The 18,982-nt window shown below is 38.3% G+C and overlaps 1 protein-coding gene across 1 annotated transcript in view; it reads right to left on the bottom strand.

Annotated features, from left to right (window-relative positions):
• The window catches only part of colgalt2.S (collagen beta(1-O)galactosyltransferase 2 S homeolog), a 41,389-nt gene extending 23,389 nt beyond the window's left edge, over window positions 1–18,000 (bottom strand). The window contains exon 1 of the mRNA XM_041561621.1: window positions 17,618–18,000. Coding sequence (XP_041417555.1) covers window positions 17,618–17,847 — 230 coding nt within the window. The 5' untranslated portion in view covers window positions 17,848–18,000. The remainder of the gene's footprint in view (window positions 1–17,617) is intronic.
• Between the last annotated feature and the right edge of the window lie 982 nt (window positions 18,001–18,982).

Here is an 18,982-nt window from a genome sequence, read left to right on the forward strand (position 1 = left end):
GCATGATATTAAGGGGGTTATTTATCAAAATCTGAAATGTTCTCACACTTTTCTGAAAACTACTCTGACCAAATCCACATGGTTTATGACTTCTATTTATCAATAATTTCTTCCCGGAAATGTCTTTTGCGGGGAAAAAACTTGATAAAATCGAATACAGTAACTTTTTCCGATTTGACTCCCAAACACCGCAACTTTTTTGGATTTAATGACCGAATACCGCCACTTTTTAAGGAAACCCATAGCAAATGAGGATATCTTCGGGACATCTGCCATTGACTTCTACATGAACTCAGCTGGTCTGAGTTGGGGTACTTTTTATTCAGACTTTTAACACCATCATGGTTTTATTAATCATGAAAATTAGATTTGTCTGTTAAGCTGATACTACAGAACTGATTATTAAAGTATGATGCAGAATGCACTGGTTTATGAGCTGCTGTGTAATGAAAATCTAAGTGAATTACAAATCAGCCTTGTATTGTAACATTTATATTCTCAATATACAGTATATTGTGTGTTGACCTCTAAGCTAAGTGACAGCAGCACAGAGAATGTGCAGTGAATCAGTAGAAAAGAAGATGGGGAGCTACTGGGGTCATCTTTGAAGGCACAGATCTTCCCTAATAAAAGGCTGTGGTTGCCTTGGGCTGGTACAGAAACCCAAAACATAATGTGCAACATTTCTACCCTACTTTTTAGTTCTCCTTTAAGTATAGAGGTATATTGCCTCTTTAAACACCGTGCAATAAAAACAAGCATAGGGCTGTAGGTGCCAATTGGGTCAATAAGGTCTGTGGGCAGTGCCAAATCTAAAATAGGGTTGTTTCTATTGAAGTCAAATATAAAGGTAAGACTGTATAATAATCCCTAGATTTAATTTGCTCTCTTTAAATATAAATTTACCCCAATTTATGAACACTGGAAAAACACCAGGTACATTGCCCTTTTTTCCTACCTTCAGTTTATTGAGCTTTGAGGCAGCGATTTTAACTTTCAAATTGCGAATCCGAATAATTCCTCAGCACGGCACTTACTTCAGTTGGCTTCCCCATCTGGCCTTAAGGTGGCCATAGACACACAGATCCTATCGTATGAATCGAGGATTCGTACGATTTTCGGATTGTGCGTGGCGTGTGCCGACATCTTTCGTCCGGCGGAGATCGATCGGTCAGGTTTGATTTTGACCCGACCGATCCCACCAGAGCCCATGGCACATCGTAATCTGATGGTTCGGCTATTCGGCCGAACAATCATCTTACCCCCGATATAGCCATGCCTGTTAATGGCATATCGGGGAAAGATCCGCTCGTTTGGCAATGTTGCCAAACGAGCGGATCTTTGCGTCTATGGCCACCTTAACACATGAGACTAATAACCTACTTTTTACTAATTGAAACAGCTTCATTCTATGTCACTAATTTCAATTTCTGTCTCTGTTATATGGCCCAGCTCCTGCTACTTCCCTCTCCTTTATTCAAGATCCTAAAACCTTACAGATGGTAAAACCATAAAGTAATGTTGTAGAGTATGTATAATGGTATTATTTAAATATAAAATAAACACATAAAAATGTTAACACTTCTTGGCAGAGAGTATAATTCAGAGTAAAGTTATTCCCGTCATGCAATGGTAATAGCAGTACAAATAAGGCATCTCATGATGCTCATTTTTTGTTTTTTAAAAAAAAAAGGATTTTCAAAACGCGCAGTGTGCGTATGCGCACCAAGGGGGTGGCGCACAGCACCACACGGCGCGCACAGTAGGGGGACGGGGGCCCCTGGACTGCAGTCCCGGTGGGCCCCGGGCCCCCCTCCGACCCTTTATATGGGGCCAACAAGTTATGCAGGGCTTTGCCTTAGTTTATAATGAACAGGGAACAAATGGAGAATAATCAGCTTCAGGTGGTTCAAAATTATGTTTCTGATCTAGGGTTACAAGTTAATAAACTGTGGAATAATTTCTGTTTCAGCATTAGGTGGCATTATAATTGTTCTGTTGAGTTTTATTAATTATAGGAGAGGAATTTATATTCACTGTGTAACACAATAAAACAAGGAGTATGTCATTTTTAATCCAATTTTCTGAACATAAAAAAAGAGACTCCTGTTTATTGGCAGTGAACTCACTTGAATGGAAAGATATACACAGATCTTTTTCCTAGGTCTGAGTTCCAGCTTGTTACCATCTCTTGCAAATGTCTGTGTCACTTTGAAGAAAATCTAAAACACCAGACCTAGAAGATACTTCAGGTGATTTGGTTTGTTATAGGTTGTTGTTGACATTCAAGTAGGTTGCTAGTGCTCTACTCTTCCAACTTGGCCCTCCATGTAAAAATCTGCCCCATACCTAGTCCAGAACATATAGGGGCAGATTTATCAAAGGTCAAAGTGAAAATTCGAATTTCGAGCTAATTTTTGTGCACTTCAACTAGGGAATAGTCCAAATCCGAAAAAAAATTAAAATTCTAATTTTGAAATTTATCATGTACTGTCTTTTTTAAAATTTCAACTTCGATCATTCACCATCTAAAACCTGCGGAATTGCTGTTTCAGCCTATGGGGGACCTCCTAGAACCTATTTGGAGTCAATTGTTGGACTTTGTAAAACCTAAGTTTTTTTTATTTGGAAAATTCGAATTCGATCGAAAACAGACAAATAGTTTTCAGCCAAAATAAAACTTCAGCTGGTCTTTTCGAATTAAAAATTCGAAGTTTTTCAAATTTGAAATTCGACCCGTGATAAATCTGCCCCTTAGTGAGCAATGTAGGAGTTAGTAGAGAAGTCAGTAACATTTTGTTACCCCTAAAAGGAACAGTAACACCAGAAATTTAAGTATTTCAAAAGAATTACAATATAATATAGTGTTGCCCAGCACTGGTAAAATTGGTGTGTTTGCTTCAGAAACACAACTATAGTTTAAAACACTTTAATTTTTTGGCGTAACTGTTCCTTTAATGCAGCCAGGACAAAAATGTCTCTTTACCTTTCCTGACAAGTAGAAATATATTTGCTTATATATACTTTCCATCAAACAAGTTTTTTGCCCAAAATTTACCAAAATAACAATTTGCAGCAAAATCGCCAGTTTACTAAAAGGCGAGTAAGACACTTCGCTAGCCAAAAACCTTAGAGCTAGAGAACCTTTGTGCCATTTCGCCAGGTGAAATTTCGTTCAGGCAAATGAGCATTAATCCACTTATTTATCAAAATGTAAACATTTCTCTTCATTGCCCTTTTCCCCAAAGTATATTTTGCCAGGTTGTGACTGGCGAATTAATAAGCTGAAGCTTCATCCTCAATATTATTATGTCAGTGACATCATATTCGGTATTCCAAAAAAGTCATTAAAAACTGGTGATTTTACATATTTACAAAGTGTGATTATGTTTACAAGTTGTAACTGTTTAAAATATCTTATTTACACTTTTTTTAACATATGAAGCTCAAGCCAGATTTGTTTTAGGATGGGCTGGTGGGCTATTTCTTTATTCTACTGATTTTGCTTCCGTGGACATTTTTCATAATTAGTGGCCACTTCCAGCAAGTTCGCCAATATCACTAAAAATACATACATATGACCATTATATTCCCACTTGAATTTAAATCGACATAATCGTAAGTAAGTTGATGAAGTTTCACTAGGAAGAAAGTAACGCTAGAAAAAATTGATAAGAACTTTTCACTCTAAAAAAATCTTCGTTGACGAAAGTATGCCAGCGTTCTTTTGCTGCGATGAAATTACATATTTTGATGAATACACTAATTCGTCCCAAAATAACATATGAGTATGGTGAAGATTTCCGAAGTAAAAACGTGCATGTAAGTAAATCTGCTGAAAAGTGTGAAGATCTTTTGCTTCAGAATCATGGAAACCAATTTACTGACACAAATTATTCACAAATCCTGATGTGGTTCAATTACAATAATTAATGGGGTCAGATATGTGTTTTAAATGAACTCTAGGTTTTGTCCCAGCTTACCATAATCGTAGGTTGCATGCACTGACCTAGAAAAGCATTATGGAGAATATATATTCTTTCCATATAACCTGCCATAACCATTTCAGCTACATTACAGATGGTTGGAGAATGTGTTGTTAAACCTAAAGTAACAAAAAAGAACCCTTTGTGCATGGAGTCTCCTGTACTTACAAGAACACACTAACCCTCACATGCTGCTACACACTGCTGGAATTTCAACTATCTGTTTTGCTTTTTTTTTCCAAGAAAACCAGTGGAAATCTCTCTATAGGTTCCTGCTGAATCTGTGAGCAATTAGATCAGAGCCTCAAGAGAGGCTCATATGTCGAACCTAAATATTTTATATACGTGTGCCTTTGTTTACATTCCTAGAAGGAATTGTTGCCACTGTGAATGAACACAAAGCTGCTATTTCATGACAAAATTACCTTTTAACTTTGAATACTAGCCTTGTCTTCTCCCTTTTAAGCTGTTACCAAATACTCTTCACAAACAGATATAATGTAGTTTGGCCACATATGGAGCATGATGGTCAGCTGATGTCTTGGCCAGCCCTTTTGGGCAATGTTTTATGATGACATTAAATTCTAATTAGCTTTTTTAAACCAAAGCACGCACATGTGGCTGAGGACATGAAGTGCAGTGGCTCCATATCAGAGATGAATGCTTTGGCATTACCAACCAACCTCCAGCAAGGTTCTCTTTTGTCTATGTGTTTCTATTACTTTCATATTTGTGTCATTTCCCCATTTCTACTACCTCTGGAACGCTGAAAGCCTCTTTGTAGTAGTGCTATTGGTTTAGATAGTGTTTACATGAGCTGGCCATGCTTGATCCAATTTTCTTTAAAACTGTACATTCTGCCTTCAATCGATATTATAGAGCTCATTTAAAAATTGTACAGGAGCAAATGATGGAGCTGTATGGGGAAAAATCATGTCCCTTAGAGGTTAACCCCTACTGCATAGAAAGAAAAGTTAAAATAGATAAACCACAGAAGGTATATTAAAGCTTTTAAAATGTCAACATAAAATAAAAAACAGTTTAACAATGCATCATTCAAATGAATCATATTGTTGGAAAAGGATCTATTAGAGAAAAGTTTAAATGGTCTGTATTTGGAAAGACAGTGAAGTATTTTTTCTCCTACAAACAGAATTTATTTTCAATAAACTGGAAATTGCCACTGAAACTTGCCAATATGGCTAATAAAACAAGTTGCTTTATGTAATCGGGCATTAGGTGTGTATGTTTTCATAGCAGGATGGGAAACATTGGTATAATATTTCATGTTTTGTACTTTAGAGTCAGATGTGACAGAATAAAATCTGGCGAGCTCAAATTTTATTTGCATGGAAAAACACTGAAACTGTGGCTGTTGCCAAGAAGACAGCTATGACTTCAGACTGCTAAAAAAAAGTGTCTGTGAGGTAAATATACTTCATTGGTCAGTCACTTGTACAAAACAACACAAATCTGCAGTGTTTTTTTCCATGGAATTTGCCCAGTGCCCAGTGTTTTGTGGCAGCCAGCAGGGTGAGAAATGATCTGATTACGATGCCATGTTCAGACACTGTACTAAAATCCCTGTTTTTGAATTCATGCATTAAATAATTCAACTCTGTCCTGAACATCATGATCCAGTTACTTTTAGTTCCACTCCTGAAATATGTCCCTCTTTGTATGTATTATTCTAGTTCCATATGAGTGGTAGCAGTATCTGCACGTGACTAGTACTATATACATATATATATATATATATATATATATATATATATATATATATATATATATATATATATATATATATAGATGATAGATAGATAGATAGATATAGATATAGATATAGAGGAGAACATTGGGTAGTCATTTGGTCCATTCTGATACCAAAGAAACCCCAGGGCTGACACAAACATACATAGGCACAAAGCCGCAGAGTATGTTCCCTTGCTTGTTGTGTACTCATTGTTGTTGTGTACATAAGGGGGTGACATTTGAACATCCTACTACTGGACGTAAATATCCACTCAAGGGATACTATACTTGTCTGTCACAATTTGCAGTTTATGTATTGATTTGTCCCTGTGGTCTCTTTCATGTTGGGGAGACCACGTTACAAATAAAGACTCGGAAATCTCAGCATAGATCCAAAATTAGACAAAGAAATGTAAAATTACCAGTTTCACGTCATTATGTTGAAATGGGCCATTCTGATATGGATCTTAAATAATTGGTCCTAGAATATGTACCCACCCCTAGACAAGGAGGTGATAGGGAACTATTGTTGAGAAAATGAGAGGTATGGTGGATACATCAGTTAAACACATTGGGGCTAATTTATCAACATTGGGCAAATTTGCCCATGGACTGTTAGCTATAGCAACCAATCAGATTGCTGCATTCATTGTTCTTCTTGCAGCTGGCTTTAAAAAGTTAATCACTGATTGGTTGCTATAGGTAACAGCCTATGGCCCAATTTGCCCAGTGTTGATAAATGAACCCCATTGGCTCCTAATTGCCTCAATAAAGATTACAATTTATATGTGTTTCTATGATGAGACTTTTACTTTCACTGTATGTGTTCACTGTTGGGTATACAGCGGATTAACGTTGAGTGGGGATGAAAGATTCGGATCTATGGACATTGTTGAGTAACTGAGGGGTTAACTGGAGATATTAACCATTGGTGATGTAATTTCCTGTATGCAATTTCCTGTGTGACTATGTATAAGCCCATGTGAGCTAATGTTTGTAAATGCTACTTGTGCCCTTGGCTTGAGAAAGGGGTCTGGGAGAACCCCAAACGTCGCCCTATGAACTGCGGTAGGATTTTTCTAAATACACTATGGGGTATATTTATCAAAAAGTGAAGTTAGAGATCGCACAGTCCTCTAGAGTGAAATTCCGCCACTCTCCATTCATTTCTGTGGGAGTTTAAAAAGAGTATTTATCAATGGGTGAAAGTGAAAGTTCATCCTTTGATAAATACGCCTTTCAAAATCCCATAGAAATGAATGGAGAGTCATGGAATTTCACTCTAGAGGTTTTTGGCAATCTCTAAACCCCGGTGGGCCCCGGCCCAGCCTTAGGCCTATTGGACCAATTGGGCCCAATAGGGCCCCGCACCTCTGGGGGCCCCGCACCACAGATAATATTTCCCTCAGCACATGATGCTGCCTGGCCTGCCCCCAATTTTGAGAGTCCAGCCAATCCCCAAATCCATAGGTCCAGCCCACCCCCAACTCTGATAAGCCAGCCTATTCCCCAACTCCATAGGTCTAGCCTGCCCCCAACTCTCATAGCCCAGCTTTCCTCCAACCTCGATAGGCCCTGCCTGCCCCCAATCCAACCAAGCCTGATCCCAAGCTGAATCGGCCCAGCCTACCCCAAACTAATTGGACCAGTCCACTCTCCTATTTCCTCCCTCTCTCTCTTACCCTGTGTGCCCCTATTATGTGCCCCTATTTCATCCCTCTCACTCTCTTACCTTGTCTGCCCCTTTCCTTTCTATTTTGTGCCTGTATGCCCTTATTTTCCTAAATACTGTCAGTAGCCAGCAACACTTTGTCTAGGGGCCCCGCCAACATGGTCCCAATTGGGCCCCACATTTGATAGGATCAGCCCTGTTTATATTTATATATATGTGTGTGTGTGTGCGCACCAATATGGTTTAATGCAATTTAAAGGGGTAGTTCACCTTTACATTTACTTTTAGTATGATGTATACATCTGAGAAAATTTGCATTTTACAATTGATTTTTAAAAAATATTTTGTTTTTCAGTTATTTAACTTTTTATTCAGCAGCTCTCCAGTTTGATATTTCAGCAGCTATTTTATTTACCCTAGCTTCCAGTGATTTGAATGGAAGACTCGAATATGAATAGGAGAGTGAGTGAACAGAAAGATAAGTAATAAAAAATGTCAAAAACAATACATTTGTAGCCTCACAGACAGTTTTTTTGGTTGCTGGGGTCACTGACCCTGTTCAAAATCTGAAAAGATTTGAAAAAATATAATGAAAACCAATGGCAAAGTTGCTATGAATAAGACAATCTATAACATTCTAAAAGTTAACGTGAAGGTAAACGACCCCTTTCATTTACTAGGAGGACATTAAAGAAATATCTGTGGATCTGTTTTATTAAATACACCATATTGGTATATATTCGCATGAATTTGATCGGGACCAGAGGTCTGTAGTGCACTGACGAGTAAAATTTATGTAACACTAATACATCAGGGCCCCCATACACACAAACTTAGCTACATGTCTTGGTATATAAAATGCTCTTAACTAGATCTTCAGATTAATTTACTGCTCAGTGGGAGAGTGTCCATGTCAATAGCAGGGTAGGTAAGAGTAAATAGAAAAACAAACTAGACTCTTCCATCTCAGGCTCCATACCATTAAGGGAAACCTTGCTGGAAAAGACTTTATATGTGATAAGTGCATGGATATAAAGTATTCTAATAGTAATTTCACTACACAGATTGTGTATATCAGGTACCAAACATGGGTTCTGCATATACACAGATACCTATACAAAAATAAATATGAACCATCAAAACATTGCATTTTTTTATGGATAACAGGCTACTGTGTGTACTTAAAATGTGGGTCCGTAGGGAGCAAGACTGTATTCTGCATCAATATCAGCAGAATAAAAGGATTTTATGGCTAATTTGGTACTCACGCTTGCCTTTAGGGTTAATAATGTACTTCCCTGTGTGTCACAGTCTACTCAAAGTGAGGCTGCACAGGCTGAACACCCCAAAATCCTGTTGCTACCTCTTCCCAAATAACACAGTAATGGTTATACAGAAAAATGCCTTATGGTTTTTATACATGCTAAGCAGTGGCGTAACTAGATATTACCGGCCCCCACAGCAAATCATTTTTCAGGCCCCCAGGTTGACCAGTTTTACCAATGTTTATTTAAATAGTATATGAATTACAACTTGATGGGGCCCCTATACCTCCTGCCCCCCCTGCAGCCACAGGGTCTGCTTCCTCTATAGTTATGGCCCTGATGCCAAGTCATACATAAGAAATGAACGTATGTGCTATACCAATGCTGCATTCATGCAGCTAAACTAGAAAATCAAATTGCTCTGTCTTTCAGGCTCCAAGTGCGATTAACAGCTCTGCTTTGGGATACAGCCCAGAAGTTTATTTGCACTGCTGTCAAAGATGTTAACATCACGTACTATATAGGCTTAACCTGAGTCCAGCATGTCATACCTGACCCATGAATCTGTGTCTATGGGAAAACAACCTGTCCTTTAATATGTACATGGGACAGTATCTGCTAAATGATAAGTTTAACCTTAATACTTAAGCTATAACATTATTCAGTAGTTTTCTTTTTAGCAATGATCAGAATATAATACATAGCCCCTGCTATAATAAGCATTATTAATATTTCCAGAAAAACTGCTTTTTACCTACAGTATATTAGAGCAAGCCAAATGAACTGGCCTCACTACAGGTATTTGATCCATATGCTTTTTGGGATTTGCCACTTTCAGTGATTCATGGAGACATGGCTATCAGCCCTACACAGCTTTATTTTATCAGTCTTCATGCCAAAGTTCCTAACTTGAATAAATCATATTTCCCTTATATACGGTGTGCTGCTGGCTATTTGTATTGCAGCACATCATGACAGTATCCCAGCTGCACTGGAACAAAGATGTTCTTAAGGAAGTCTGTCTAAGGCAGTTACATTTGATCACTAGATGTCTGACTGTGTTTAACAGAGATCCGCAGATCAGCAGCTATTCCCATCTCACCTTAATGAAAACTGTATCCCCTCCAATTGCCATCCAAATCCCCTCCATTGTGCAGTCTTTTTAGAACCAAGAACCATAGTTTCTTGTTCCATTTTTTCAGCCAGAAACTATCATCAGTAGTGAATTAGGAAGAATATTCAGTAATTAATGCAGCACAACCCAAGTTTAAGAAAGCAAAATACGTTTTCCAAGGTTGATCTGTGGCCCCAGCATTGCCTGTTGTGAATAATAACTTGGGCTCAGTCCAAAGACCCAATACAGTTGAAAATGTTAATGACCAGCAGCCATGTTTCTTATATAATAGCATGGAAAAAAAGTACACATATTATGGTTGGGTGCATCTTTTGATGTATTTTGAGAAAATAAAAGGAGTATTTATTAAAACTCCTAGTACTAAATTCATCCCTGGCACTTAGAGTCAAGCAAGAATTCTAGCAAATAGAATTGGAAAATAGGCATGGAAATAGGCAGAAAAAGAAAGCTAATACTTCAAAAAACATGCAAAATTAATAATGCAGACCGCAGGCCACACTTGTAGATCTGTTCTCAAGGAAAGTTCCCCACTGAGTCCCCAAAGATGAGAATCATATGTTCATCCAACCAGGGACCAATTTTTATGCAATGCGCCTGCTCCCCACTGCTAGCTACACTTAGGTCTGCTCTGGATCTTTGTAGTCCTCCCACATATCCATGCAATATACAGTATTTGGAGTCTGTAGCCAACTAGTTGTAGAGCTAGTACATGGCAAAAGACCACTGGTGATATGTTTTGCCAGTCTTTATTTCATTATTTGTTTTAGTATATTATTTATTTATTTTTAATAACAGAATGTGGGAGTCTTGGCTTCAATCTCTAATTCAGTGTATTTAAGAGATAAATTCTTTCTACTGTTGAACAAATGGGTCTTTGTCAAAAGGAAGACAGCTAGTTCAATATTTACAGTTCAGTGTTGCTGCTAACAGGTACTCTTCTATACCTTCCCTTCTAACCAGCTGTGATAACAATCAGACTGTCTCGAAGGGTGGAATTATAAAGTGTTAACCAATACAAATTGCAGAAATGCGTCTTTTAGCCAGTGTGCAAAATGGCTGGAACAAATGGTATCTCTCCAGCTGTTACTTGGCTATGATTTCCATTCCCCTTAGCTACTTGATACCAAGCTTACCAGACCAACAAAATATTCAGGGACACTTCTAGCTTTTAGTTTAGCAGGGCTGAACTGATTGCATTCAAACAAAATGCAACCCATGCAGCCCTGGCAGCTGTTTCAAATAGTTTTTGTTATGTTTTGGGTAGCCGAGCATGCTTTATTAGCAGGCTCATGCAGGCATTACACAACAGTAACTTTCACTTTTAAGCTGTATGAAGTATGCACAGTATAAGTCTTGAGCACAGTGACATCTACAGGCCATTTAAATAAACACCACAGTTTTAGTTTCCTGCAACTAGTCTGTATACATTGACTTCTTGTCTTTATGATATAAGAATGGATCCTTGTTAAAGGTTGTCTTCGTCTATTAACTGATGTCTCTAGAAATTGATTTGAAAATGTTTTTCTTTATCCAGCCTGCTCCAAGTATGTATTGCTCTTGATCCAGCTCTCCAGTCTGTTCCATGTATCCAGGGCTATATACTCTATGCTAAATCTATTGCAATCATATGTTGCTCTGTACAGTCTATTTGATTTGTCCCAGCCAACTAATCCTGCATGTAGTCTGCTCCAAGCAGCTATTGCTCTGTCCAGCCAATAATTGCTTCTTCCAGTATGCTACAGAAATTTATTGCTCCAAAAATTTCAATTCAATTCAATCTGATTGCAAATTTTATTTTCTATCTTATGTGCTCTAATAATTTTACTATATCTACACTATCCTAAATATCTATGGCTCTTTCCAGTGCTTTCAAATAATCCACACATCTATCCAGCCTGTTAAAAGGCCTTCTTGGTTTATTCAGCCAAGCAATAATTGTTCCATTCAGTCTGCTACAAGTTCTATACTGTTTTTACTTTACTAATCTAGCATTCTCTCCATTCACCTCTACGTAGCAAGTGCTCTTCCCAATCTGTTCCAAGCCTGTCCTGTCCTGTTCCAATCTAGTGCTTGTCAAGTCTGCTCCAAACATCTGTTGCTCTATTCAGTCTGCTCCAAGCATAGATGGGTCTGCCCAGCCTGGCCCAGGATTATATTTGTCTGTTTAATGTAAGGTATCTTCTTTCCTTAACATAATATCCTCCAGTATCAGGCAAACAAAGGTTAAAAGCATTAAAACCTTTAAGTCTGCCTTTTTAGATATATGTAGCAGCTTTTTCATCAATTTGATCTTAAGGGTATAGCAAGTTCACAATATTAATCTGAGGAATGCATGCATTTGATACACAATGTTTTATGTTCACTTTGTGTCTTCAGTATTTGAAAGCTCAGATCATTTTATCTACTCAATTGCTGTGCCCTTAATCTGTTTCATCAGAGCCGAATCTTCCCCCACTAGAGCCAATACACCAAACATTGGCTAAAATCCATTATTATCCATAATAAGAAATATATAAACATGACTAAATCTGTCAGGGGCGGGGGCATGGAACAATACATAGTCTAATATGGGATTGCCAACAAAAATGAAAAAGAATTTAGAGAGCATGGTATTACTTGCAAGAAGAGCTAGTAATAGCTATTACATAATTAATACGTCAGAGATCTACTTTGCTGTGAGTAAAGCATTATTATAAGAGTGTCTAGAATGGTACTGCAACATTACAGATCAGCAAGTGCTACAGGTCACACACTGTTTTTCTACACCAGGTACAACAATTAGATCAGAAATTAATTTATATAAACTTACAAATTTGCTTATAATTCCAGAATACCACTTTGCTACTCCTGCCTCCCATTTAATTGACTTTAATCAACACATGACCCATATGCCCAAAGTTTTATTTAAACCTGCTGTGACTGTTTGTCCAGTAGAAAGAACACCACTTGATCATTTCATGAACACACATTGCTAAAATACTGGCATTTTTATCAAGCAATATTAGTTCTAAATGAGTTCAGTGTTCTCTCCAGAAAGCAAAAAAGTGGAGTATTACGAAGGGTCCAAAAGGAAAGCTCACACCATATAATATTACCCTAAGCTCACATGGAAGCCCAATGACAAGTAAAGCACAGTGTGTTCCATTACATTCCTGTTTCGCTATACTACTGAAATACTGCATTATGTGTATTTGCAGTTAGTCCAGAATATACATCTAGCCCAAGAATAGGCAACATTCAGCCCTCCAGATGTCACAGAACAACAACTCCCAGACAACAGTCGTTGGTATGTAAGCAAAAATCAGTACTCACTGTCAGCGCTGACCAGTCCACCCAGGAGACGTTGTGTTTAATAGCAAAATTCGGCTTTATTCATTCACACAGTGTGGCAACAAAGTTACAGTGGGTGTGCAAGCTCCAAACCTACGCATTTCGTGCCTATAGCATCGGCACTTCCTCAGACCACTGTAACTTTGTTGCCACACTGTGTGAATGAATAAAGCCGAATTTTGCTATTAAACACAACGTCTCCTGTGTGGACTGGTCAGCGCTGACAGTGAGTACTGATTTTTGCTTACATTGATATGTTTGGGTGAAGTACCGGATTCTCTTGCGATAGCTGCGACCAGCCACGAGACGCTCTACTAGGAAGAGCTCCGCCATCACCGCTTCCAAATTTCTTGCCGATATTCAACAGTTGTTGGTATGCTTTTAGCTTGATGGCTCAGATATCAAAGGTGGCTTCTGTCTCATCCTTGTCTACCAACTGTTATAAAAGCTCAGTATAATAATTGTTAGAAAACAAGAACAGTGTCATTTGTTTGTTTTCACTTGCATGGGAAGTGCCTTCAAATATAAGAAAAAATCCTATTTTGACTCTGAAGCTAGGAACCTGGGTTCAAAACCTAGCTGCAACCTCTTGTGACCCTAAACAGCACACCTTTATTTCTCTAAAACATTGTGACTCCCACAAAATTCCTGACAGAATGGTGCCCCAAAGATTATGACTACTACCTTACAGTTCCATGGTCCTGTGTTCAATTCTGGGCTATGCTAGAAGTTTGCATGTTCTCTCCATGGATTTTAGCCAACACACCAAAAACATACTAGCATGTTAACTGGATTCTGCAGAAGTGGACCAACGTGTTATGTTACAGGATATTTAGACTGTAAATCATGATATAAATCTCAGAAAACCAGATGTTTAGAAAATGCCCTTCTAGAACCGGCTGCATACATGCTACTGAATAAATAGCATTTAATGGATAACAGTTTAGAGAAATAAATTGACCGGGGGTTGGGTGCTGATCCTCTAAACTGAGCACCAGACAACATCCTTTACAAAGCCTGGGTGTGTGTTGCATAATATATATATATATAACAAGCAAACTGGAGCACTCATAAAAAATAGGCATCTGCCTGGGTGCTGGTTATATAATAATACAGATAGCAACCAAAAAACCGCACTCACAGGGCTTGATTCGTGCAAACAAAAGTGGTTTTTATTCCGACGTTTCGGCTCTAACACTCGAGCCTTCTTCCTAAAGAAGGCTCGAGTCTTTCACAAAGTAAAAGAGAAAGACCTGAGAGTGAAATATATATACAGTAAACAAAGTCCTGTTCTGGTGCACTCAAAATAAGGAAAAAATGCCTGGGTGCTGGTAAAATTGTTGCAACATATTAAGTTTTACTCACAGGTCTTGTGAAAAATGAGAAGTGTATTTATTCAACATTTCGGCCCCTACATTGAAGCCATCATCAAGAAGTGAAGACACATAACACAGTTTGATCTATTTTTTCACTTCCTGATGACGGCTTCAATGTAGGGGCCGAAACGTAGAATAAATACACTTCTCGTTTTTCACAAGACCTGTGAGTGCGGTTCTTTGTCTTGCTCTGTGTTTTGTGGTATAATACATGGAACTAAGCACCATATTTTTCCAGAAATGTCTCCTGAGGAATTATGCATGAAACTTGCACTGAAATGATCCTGTCATGTGATCTGGGCCCGGCATTGGCCCGGCATTGTGATACCACCATGTGTTCAGAGGGTATTATACGTGGAATATGCACTGACACTATCGATGCCAGGCTTTCTGCATGTTGATACTACATTTATTCATACATGGATATGTTCATTTTGCATTTATGAAGGGATACTTTTAAAAAAAATGTTAGCAGATATTGGTTGACCCATTTTCCCACCACAGATTGGTCTACAGGGCTGAGTGTCAAGGACCTGACCTGAATATAGTTTCAGTGGGGTTCAGTTCTACATTGCCTACACCTTGAATTGGGTTAGCCTTCCCAAACTCAACCTCCTGAGTCATAAAATCAACAGGAGACAGACTCCAAGAGAGGTAAAGTAGTCTGGCAAGCTGACAGCTGATACTGTACAGGTCACATGATCACCTAACACATGGCCTCTCTCTCACACACACAGGAAGGCTGGGACTGACAGAATACAAATACGACTGCTCTTTCACTACATCTAGAAGACATTTTGTCTATAGCTGTGTTGTTAAGCAATGCACCTTCATTCAAAGCCTGCCAAAAAGGTGCTGTAATTCAATACATTTCCTGCAGTAAATGTTTACACAAATGACAAGGCAACGCTGCTAGGGCTCAAGTCTGCTTCATTCAGTAATCGAAATATCTGAATATGCTCTCCTATCTCACTGAATCAATTAATCATAAGTCATTGCACTTATCGCTACTACATACAAAAACATATTCATTTTACTTGCTCATTTAGAAAAGGCTTTTATTGGTGCTGCTATTGAAAATAATTGTAACCCAATTTACAATATTTATTTAAAGGCATGTTCACCTTTAAGTTAACATTAAGGGGCAGATTTACATAGGGTCGAATATCGAGGGTTACTTAACCCTCGATATTCGACTGCCGAATGTAAATCCTTCGACTTCGAATATCGAAGTCGAAGGATTTAGCGCTATTCCTACGATCGAAGGAATAATCGTTCGATCGAATGATTTGAAGGATTTTAATCCATTGATCGAAGGGTATTCCTTCAATCCCCATAGGCTAACATTGGCCTCGTTAGATTTTAGGTGGCGAACTAGGGGGTCGAAGTTTTTTTTAAAGAGACAGTACTTCGACTATCGAATGGTCGAATAGTCGAACGATTTTTAGTTCGAATCGTTCGATTCTAAGTCATAGTCGAAGGTCGAAGTAGCCAATTCGATGGTCGAAGTAGCCAAAAAAAACATTCAAAATTCGAAGTTTTTTTTATTCTATTCCTTCACTCGAACTAAGTAAATGAGCCCCTACGTATGATGTAGCAAGTGATATTCTGAGAGAAGTTGCAGTTTTCTTTTTTATTATAAGTGTTTTTTTTAGTTATTTAGCATTTATTTAGAAGCTCCGGTTGTTAGGGTCTAGATTACCATAGCAACCATGCATTGATTTGAATTGGAGACTGGAATATGAACAAGAGAGGCCTCAATAGAAAGAGGAGTAAAAAAAAAAAAAGCAGCAACAACATTATTATACATTTGTAGCTTTACAGAGCCTTTGTTTTAGATCATTTGAAAGATGAAAAGTGTCAGTAGATGAAGGCAAATTATTAAAAATCAATAAAAAATAAATAATGACGACCAATTGAAAAGTTGTTTAGAATTGGTCATAGTATAACATACTAAAAGATCATGGTCTCAAAGGGCTGGGAATGATTTGTTTATAAGCATGAGTATGAGTAACCAGGCTAGTCTATAATCTCCAGTGTGAAACAGTCCTGTGTATAATCAATGCTACGTGCCTTCTAGGTGCTGGCTAGTTTGCCTGGCTCACTCCCTGTGTGTCTGACCCTGTACACCAGGCAGTGAAGGTGCTAAAATACCTATGGGTCTTTTACAATGGGTCACAGCAACAATGCCAGTTTTAAGGTTAATGATAGTTTACGACTTGTGCACAGGTGTGTTCAGGGCTATTGATGATATAATATGTGTTATAGTAGTAGGCACACCATGTTATCAGGGTGATAATGATCCTCTATGGGTTTTACCATAATCACCCTATCATTTTCACACTAAAGCCATGGCTGATATTTATTTGGTGAGTGGAATGGAGCTGCAGGCAAACACAGGCACATGGTTTAGTTGCAATAAAACAGACAACAATGTGCCTGTGCAAGCTTTCCAGTCACTTTCAGAAGTATAGCCCCAGCAGCCGGCCGCATGGCAAACACAGGTATGAATAGCCATGTATGCCTGCCCTAGAATTTACACGTGGAAAATTAACAGAAAAATGACCTGATCTGAGCATAAAACAAAGCCTACACAATACACAAAGAATGATAATTAAATCATCTGATGGGTTGCAAAAGCTTTATTATCTTGTTGCATTTCCATTTAACACTTATGTCAGACATTGCCCCCATTACAACTTTTTAACTCAGCCTATGTACTGGTATTTATTTGCAAAGTACTCTTGAGCCTCAAGATGCATATGCATAAGGATATCACTCTCATCCCTCCTGCATTGCCTTGGGCCCCTCTTCCTAACTGTAGACCTTCTTGTTGAATTCCCAATATGAATACCACTTTTAGCTGTTGCCAGACTACAGCTCCCACTAGCATCCCAACACAGCGCTTAGCACATTAGCAGCAGAAATAGGGATGCAGGTAGGACATGATAGTTCACTCTCTGCCAATGCTGGTGACAGAATTCTCAATGCTAAATAATACACATGTATATGTCATGATAAGAAAGAATATTTGCAAGTATAGCTGCATGGACAGCACAACTGTCAGTTTTCTGCCAAGTTGGCTGTCACATTCTTCTTACCAAATAGCGAGTCTGCTCTTGGGATAATCCAGTTTATCAATGCAGTCCATAAAATAAGGCAACGTGTGTGCAGCATTCCTAGCGATGATGGCAATCAGGACCCTGGGCTTTTGCAGGGAAGATTCAGGGAGAATTGCTTCTTCTATATTTAACTCTTCAGCAATAACATATATGTTTGTTAGACAAGGCAATAGCAGCAAAAGCGTATATCCAGCAGAGATTTTAGCCATGTTTCCCACAATCCACAGATGTGAATACTGCCTTAGCTATGTTAGTTGTAGGGATTCTACTCACATACGAAGGGGGGATGGAGCTGTAATATGAGAGCCTGTGAGTCTAACAGAGGGGGCTTAAGGTTTCAATAGAAAAGAGCAAGTTGTAGAAGCAGAAATCAGGGACTAGCCACTGTTAATAATGAATCCCTTTCATGGTCTGGCCATCCCCTGGAACATTCTTAGTGGTCAGGTAATTTCGAAGATGTCACTGATTGCAAACTAGTCTCGCAATTTAAAGGGACCTAACTTAAAGAACATGTTTGCATAAAAGATGCATAAAAACCATTCAAACAAATTACTGCATTCTTAATTTCTTGGCAGAAGGCATACAAATAAATATACATTGTTTTAGTACAATTAGGTTAATTATTTTCAATGCACACCCCTTTTTTTCTAGAGCAACTGGCAGGCTCTTTACAAGGCACTACTTTTGGCAAAGGAGATTTTTTTCATATATGCATTTAAAACAGAAAATGCCTGCATCCAGTGCAGCTTTTCTGATGCTAATCTTTGGCTACTCATGGTGCTTTCTGGTGCAACCTGGGGTTAAAGAGATGACCATTTTCTTTTAGACATATCCATTCACTAAGGTAGCTGACATGTCAAATGTGTGGCTTTCCAGCTGCAAGCTGCAGTTCATGGGCCACCCCCAGCACAAACGGGATATCCCTGGAGATCTGCGTAAAATTTCTCATTTATGTAATGCAATGGTATGCCAGAATTCCATACTTCTACAGGTCTGAGGCTACATGGTATTTACACCCTGTGCCAAAGCTATTCACCTCCTTTGCTTCCTTCTTATTAAATACAGTAACAGTTCTAATCTATACATATTTACTGTAGTAAATTCTTCTCTACTCCTTCAGAAAAAACAAAAATAATCTATGAATGGTTACCCACATGATAGAATAAAAATAAAAGAAGCATGTACAGGCTTTTGTGGAAACTGCAGTGTTAGTGATACATTCTCCTGAAAACACAATCAAGATTTTGTCAGAAAGGAGCCTTATGAACTGGAGGGCTTTATTTATGTTAGTTCAACTGGAATGATGTATTTGCTCATGAATTAAAATGTTAGAAGGATCACAAG

This window comes from Xenopus laevis, chromosome 4S (assembly GCF_017654675.1).
Source record: "Xenopus laevis strain J_2021 chromosome 4S, Xenopus_laevis_v10.1, whole genome shotgun sequence".
Lineage (NCBI taxonomy): Eukaryota > Metazoa > Chordata > Amphibia > Anura > Pipidae > Xenopus > Xenopus laevis.